This window comes from Hibiscus syriacus, unplaced genomic scaffold (genome assembly GCF_006381635.1).
Source record: "Hibiscus syriacus cultivar Baekdansim isolate YM2019G1 unplaced genomic scaffold, ASM638163v2 tig00111393_pilon, whole genome shotgun sequence".
Lineage (NCBI taxonomy): Eukaryota > Viridiplantae > Streptophyta > Magnoliopsida > Malvales > Malvaceae > Hibiscus > Hibiscus syriacus.
In genome coordinates this window covers 481,908-489,223 of record NW_024063079.1, presented here as the reverse complement: position 1 = coordinate 489,223, position 7,316 = coordinate 481,908, and the positions used below count along the sequence as shown (strand labels likewise).

Genomic DNA, 7,316 nt, shown 5'->3' with positions numbered 1-7,316 from the left:
AGCCGTTGAAATTGAATCTAAACCTACACTGCTAACTACCAAAAGAAAAGAAGAAAATATGATCAGACATAACAACCAAAATCGAAAGTCAGTTTGCGCAGATTAAGAAATTTAGTAAGAAAATCTAGAGAGGTATGAATATTGTACAATAATAAGTTTGAGAAAGTCAAGTTTGAGATTATGTAACTTTAGTTTGAAGTGGTAGAAAGAAAGCGGTAGCACATGTAAGATGTTGTTGCTGCTGTCTTTTCCTGCACCCAGACTTGGGGTGGGTGAAAATCTTAAAGTAATGGGAAAACTACAGTTTAATCTTTTGGGATGCATTTCACTGTCAAAAAAGGGTAGCTCTCACTGAGTTTGCATTCAGATTAGGGAGTTGAAATATGAAAAGGTTATGCTTTAGTCGAGATCCCGAAATTCCCACCATTTCCATTTGAAAATTGCTGCTGCTAGATCGGTGCCATGAATTCACACTTTTTGTCATATATTAATTTATAATTTTATGGTTTTTATAAGGATTTGAGAACAATTTTACCATTTTGGGGACCAAGGTCTTCACCAGCCCCTAGTTTCGTCGCTGAGGAGGTTTGTACTTTTGTGTAGGTATATTTTCTTGTGTTACTAAAAAAAATTCAAACTAAAGATGAGCTCTTCCGATGAGGTCAAAACCCCCAAAATTAGTCACAAACTCTGCCAGTGGCCGACAAGACAAAATGTTCCCTCAACGGCATGCAGACAAATACATACCAAAGTATAGTATACATGTAAATGAACACTACCTTCATTATGTATTTCAATCATCAGAATGTACATGAACACTACAGTCCGTATGTATTTCAATCATCACAATGTTAGAATCATGACAGGAACATTTAGAACAGTAAAACTTAAAATACACAAATGATTTTTTAATTATAAAGTATATTTTTTTCGTTGGTGCACTTGTCTTGTAATTTTCTATCATCTGGTTTTTCATAATTCCGTCTCCCATGATGATAATTGAAAGCCGATGAACGTGGAAATGGCGGAGCATGTAATTTGTGATCATGAAAGGCGGTGAATTTATAAAATGTTAAGCAATAATGAACTTATAAAATTTAAAAAAATAAAAAAATAAATTTTTAATTAAAAATATAAAATTATTTAAAATAATAAAAATTTAAAACTTTTAAAGAGTAGACTGCCCTCCTTCTCTTTCAATCTATCCTCGTCAATGATGATGGTTTGTGATTTGTGCAACTATTAGTAGAGGCAGCGGTGATGGGTGAGAGGGAGTAAACGGAGATGGAGGGATTAAATTTGTTATTATATTATCGTTTAAAATTATACTTGTTTGAAGTTAAGTGATATTGTTTAGTTTTTTTTATAGTTTAGGGATTAAAAACAGACTATATTCGGGTTAAACTTTTTTTACTTCAATTTCTTAAGTTTCAATATAATACGAGAAGGCTAAAGCAGTAATGGAAGGAATCTGAAGTCTGGATTGCTATATCATTTTTCTTTTTTGGGTTAACTTCTTCCGGATAAAATGCAAGCCATCTCTACTTGTAATTTTCTCACCAACCAATCACTCCCTAAAGAGACATTTGAGTTTCACAAGCTGAAATTTGTCTCAAATCATGTTTTGGTTGGAAAAAAAAAAAGCAGAGATGGGAAGCAATTTAACTTGCATCTCAATGGAAAAACAAAAAACAAAAGAACAGAAATATTATTACACAGTGAGAAATTGAAGATGGAAATTAGTGAGGATTGCTGAGAAAATCTGATGGAGCATGGCCGAGCCTTTCCAGGAACTGTTCTCGCTGAGTCTTGATCTTCTTGGACACAAGCTCAGGTGAAGAAGACAGGGTCGATGATGAAACTGCCCACGAATCGTTCGATCCATCGGAATTAAAGAACAAATCCATTACACCATTTGGGCTTCCCGGAATCGAGCTGAACCTGCGCTTGTTTGATCGGGTGCCTTCAACTCTTGCTCTTGCCAATTCCATTATCAACTTACAGGATTCATCCACTTTGTCCTGTTTGAAACATTGAGATTTTAAATCCCATGACAAAATTTGCACCATTTAAGATGGACAGTAAGTACCTTATCAATTCCCAGCTTGCCTAAGAGCTGGTTTTGGAATTCTAGTTCAATATCCATAACATGCAGCATTATAGCAGTGGCCATTACAGAAGGGAGGAAGCACAAAAACCTGGAATCTGCCAATGAATTCAACACGATTTAAGATCAAATTCATGACTCGGTAAAAGAAAAACAAAGGACTTTTGTTTTTGGTGCTAACCTGAAATAACAGAGAGCAAAATTTGGTCACATCTCCGAAGAAATTCCCAGCAACAATGACCCTTTAACCCAAGCCTCCTTGCAATGTAATCAAGAAATGAAATTGGGGTTACAGGATTCATCTTCCATTGAAGTGTAGAGAGTACCAAAATCTCCATTCTTTGGATAGTTTTGACCTCGAAAACATATTTGCTCTCCTCCACCTAAACACACCAACAAAATCACAACTTCGGTAAGCCGAAACAAATGGGAAAAAAAACATAAAAAAGTACCAAACGGACCTGTAAGTCCAGTAGGAGAGGCACTTGGGTTTCTTCCACTTTGGCTGCCAGAGAAAGACAAGCAACAGCAGCTAGTTGAATCGTCCATGGCTTGTCGCTTTGGAACCGGAAGCTAAACAAGAATCTATCGAAATAATTAACGGCGAGAACGGCTGTGAGAGCGGAGAAGGAATAATGAACATTGACTTTCAACATCCATTCAACGGCCTCGAAGCGAGGTCCGGCGAGATTCCCATTTGTTTGCTGGGTATCAAACAGTTGATTCCGCTCTTCCTTTGAACGTAAAGAGGAAAGTTCATCGTCTTCCCAGAACAAGTCATGTTCAAACAAGACTGGAAAAGGGTTCCCAGAAAGTTCGTCGTCTGCTTCAACAAAGTAATCTTCTTTAGCCTCTTCCTCTTGCCCCCGGTTCTCTTCTGGACAATAAAGAGAATCGAAAAGAAGTGAAGAATTGAAAGCCATTTTCATCCACCGAAATAATACCTTTTTTTTAAGATGTTGGTTTCATTTATAGGACAACAGTGAAGAAGAAGATGGAGTGGGCAAAGGACGGAGCTTTAGCCATCTCTCTTTGCAAGAGAGGATAGGGGGAAGTGTACAGTAAACCGAAAGGACGTGTTTTTTGGGCTTTGTGGGTTCGAGTGGATGCCTGCGCTCATTTAAAGTACGTTTCCATAACCATTATCAAAATAAACCTACACGAAAATATGTTTAAATCTTTGATATAATTAATAACACCCGAGTCATGGGCCATACCAACACAATTACTCCAACACGTGACATTCGAATACTGTAACTTTAAATCTTAGAATCCTGTTACTTAAATTTGGATGCAACTGTCAACTATATATATAATAAATATGTGTTTAAAAACTTATTTACAACTAAATTTAGGTAAATTTGAGATGGCTAAAATGACATGAAATCTTCCTTTGATATTCATACTTTTCAATGATTGCGTGTTAAGATTGAGGTTGCGTTGCACGGTGACGTTCATAGCAGTGGTTTAGCCGAGAGCTAGCGTTTTGTTTTTTGTTTTTGTTTTTTCTCTCGTTTTATTCAAAAAAGATTTTAGATGTTATTATATAAGCAGACATATTTAAATAATTATTTTAATTAATGTTATCATTGAATCAAATATAATTACATTTTTACTTGTGGTTGAAAATGTGAAGAATCGGAAATGTAGTTAGAATTTCAAAAAATCATCGTAATTATAAGAATCTATAATCATTATCTTAATAATTACACTCCCAGAAAATGCATTGCCTAATAATTGGTATCGTGCAGTGCCATTGCCGATAGGGAAGATGTGTCTTCCTTCTTATATATTTTTGGAATGATCACTGGACCGAAGTACCTTCGTTAAGGGTGGCATTTTCTAGAATCTTCAGTGTGGCAATCAAAAAAGAAGGTAAGGTGGCAGAGTTTGGTTTCATTTCTAAGGGAACATGGGTCTGGAATATTCAGATTCGTAGAGTTTTGTTTGAGGGGGAAGTTGTTATTTGGGATGAGTATTGGAGATTGATAAATTGTCCAAGGAGGGATTTGTCTACTGTAGATCGGTTGATCTGGGTTGGCACCCCAAGCGGTGAGTATTTTCCGAAAGGATTCATTGACATTTTGGCTTCCAACGGGGTGGAGGCAGATTCGGTGTCGAAGAAAGTTTGGGCTAAGCTAGCTCCGCCTAAAGTGGAGGCGTTTTATGAGAATTGCTCACCAGAGGATTCCGACTCTAGATGAACTTGCGAAAAGAGGCGTTAATATCGTGGCACCTAATCTTTGTGTCTGTTGTGGGGGTGATTTGGAATCGGTTGTTCATCTTTTTTTGTCATTGCAGGGTGATTTGGAATCGGTTGTTCATCTTTTTTGTCATTGCAGGGTGGTTTGGAGCATATGGCAAAGATTTTGCCGGCTGTGGAACATTTCTTTTATTTGTCCGGGCAGTATTCGTGAGTTCGTATTATCTTGGGAAAATCAACCGATTCGTGCCGATGCAAAACCTGTGTGGAGAATGGTGTTTTTGGGGTTTTTGTTGGACTATTTGGCTCTGCAGGAACGATGCTATGTTTAATAATAAAACGTTTATTGTTGATCGCGTTTTCGACTTGGTGCTTTTGCTTGTAGGGTTCTGGTGTAAGACCAAATGGCCTGCATCCATTTCATCCGTGTTAGATTCCTTCCGCTCCCCCAACTATGTCTCTGTAAGGTAATCGATGATTATGTTGGCATGTTCTTCTCTATAATAAATTTATTAAAAAATATATATCAATGTTAATTATGGGAGAGAAAATCACTTGGAAAATAAAAAGATTTACATCATACTACTATCAAATATTTGAATATAGGTTATCAAAATAGAAAAAGATAAATTTAATAATATTTTTGTTAAAAATATTAAATCAGTGATTGTAATAGGGGGAAAACAATAGAATAGGTTAGTAAGTAATATAGTATATGTAACACCCCAAAACCGATGCGGGTAGCCCGATCCGATTCGGGAAGTCACATTAGGGTCACCGGAGTGACCCACCGTAAAAATAACGGAAATTTTAAAACTTTTTATCAGAACATGTAAACTTATAAAATCATTTATCACTATTTAAAAATAAAACAGATTTCCAAACTTGTATATAAATCAAAATACAATTACATGCCCCCTAATCACAAATACCATACTCTGCAACCACGCCGGAAGAACTCCCTTACTGAAGTCGATAGATGCACTGGTACAATTGTTTTAACCTGAAAAGGTGAGTAATAGAGTGAGCTTTGGAAAGCTCAGTAATACAGAACTACCAGATGATGCTACATGACATGTAGATAAATAGAAAGCCATATAATTTCCTTATTGAATCATATGTATACCAGCTTGTAGAATAATTTGGGGTTCCCTTAGAAGTTCATCGAGTAGAAGCCATGAATCTCAGTTCATAAGAAACCTTTCAAAGTATGACATTTTCAGGAGATCGAATAGGATGTCTAGTGTGTTCCAACAGTATAATAAAATCATAATAGGTACAAATCATAGTCCAGTAAATATCACAATTTCGTAAAAGAGTTTAACTTTTGAAAATCATAGTTTAAACCCTTTTCTGGTACACCATCAGTAGTTGCCAAAATTATTTTCCATATAGCTTACTTTATGCACATAGCAAAAAGAAAGCCGACTTAAGGATAGGCTCTGAAGCTTGTATCCTTAAGCCCAAGTCAATAAGTCCATATAGCTTACCCTAAGCACACAGCAAAGGAAAGCCGACCTAATGAAACATCTTGGGGCCCTCAAGAGTCACATTAGGCCCAGTTAGCTTGATCAGAGCTATTCCATCGTAATTCAATTCCAAAATTCAATTGCACCGTGACATAAATTCCATAAATCCAAAAACATGGTAATCATATACCATTTCAAAACAAAAATTAGATAGCAGCCATATTCCATAAATTGTCACATTAAATTGGTGCATCCATAAACAATAACCAATGAATTCGGTGTACCACGTATTAAAACCAATAAAATAGTTCAATAATAAGTAGGGAACACTAGAGAATCCCAGTATTTCCAGAGGCCATTGTAGTTATCATTTTGGATAACATGAAACTTATGAAATTTGATCGAATTCCTGGAACAAGGTCCTATTGAGGAGAATCGATTACTAACCGATCTAGCCAGACATTTAATGTTGATACATTAGAATCCCACTATATTTTCGTGTGCTTTAGGAAAACGTTCAGGAACCTTTATACATAATAATTCTAAATTCAGATTTACTGCGAGTGATTCCATTACCCAAACAATCAGGGGTATTCAGGAATATACTTTAAATTCATAGGATTTCAGCCCAATTGAACCAAATGAGATATTCAGAATCTTTTCCATCTGCGTTACTTGTTTTTTTTTTCAAACATGACCGAAGTGATTTTAGATGAAATATAGAATCGAAGATTCAAGTCATTTACAATCTACGACTATCGATCATATTATCAAACAACTCGAGTTACACAAGTCTCAAACTGATGCATGTCAACAAGTCAATTCATTATCCTTCCAGTGTATTCACTCTTTAATACCATAGTGCAGATCCATAGATCATCCCCATAATCATCACTGAATAAATCTTCCAACGGTCTTTATTTCATTTCCACGTTTCAACAATATCAGGAAATACTGACGTACTTGATCCATGGCTCATAACCCATAATGACAATTCATCATGTAAGTTCAACAGTGTTTCCAAACTCATCAAATCACCTATTTAATCCTTACTCATTGATGTTACTTAGTTCGTTTGGTAAGCAAGTCTATCTCGATTACTTTAAAGTTTTCCAGAATAATTCAGACGTTTCTGAATTTCAAATACACGTTGTACTACATTTCATTTCAATTTATTCATATAATAAAGTCATTCTGGTATTCGTGGTTGATTTGACTAACGACTACTCACTTATTAGTACTGTATGCGCTCTAGAGTTGAGCTGCGCCAAGTACTTCCAGAATTATCATCGATCCAAATTTGAGCTGATGAACAAACATTCAAGTGATACTTATATCATTCAGGTAATGATATAGTACTAACGTTGGTTAATCACTTAAGTTGCGTTTCACAACTTTTACTGGTAGCACAACATCCATGTTTATTTGGATTTCTTAATTAATCCAAGACATTTACTTATTCTAGGTCATAAGGGCATTTTGGTCATTTTGGTGCTTAACATTTTTTTTCTATTCATTTCAAAGCTTGAGTATATCC

At 35.7% G+C, this 7,316-nt stretch overlaps 1 protein-coding gene across 1 annotated transcript; it reads right to left on the bottom strand.

Annotated features, from left to right (window-relative positions):
- Positions 1-1,508: 1,508 nt before the first annotated feature.
- Positions 1,509-3,101, bottom strand: LOC120160784 (cyclin-D3-1-like). Its single transcript, XM_039171123.1, has 5 exons — positions 2,569-3,101; positions 2,289-2,490; positions 2,090-2,205; positions 1,701-2,021; positions 1,509-1,656 (listed from the first exon to the last, which is right to left on the bottom strand). Exons 1-4 carry the CDS (start codon positions 3,034-3,036, stop codon positions 1,740-1,742), a joined length of 1,068 nt encoding a protein of 355 aa, XP_039027054.1. The 5' UTR covers positions 3,037-3,101; the 3' UTR covers positions 1,509-1,656; positions 1,701-1,739.
- Positions 3,102-7,316: the final 4,215 nt, after the last annotated feature.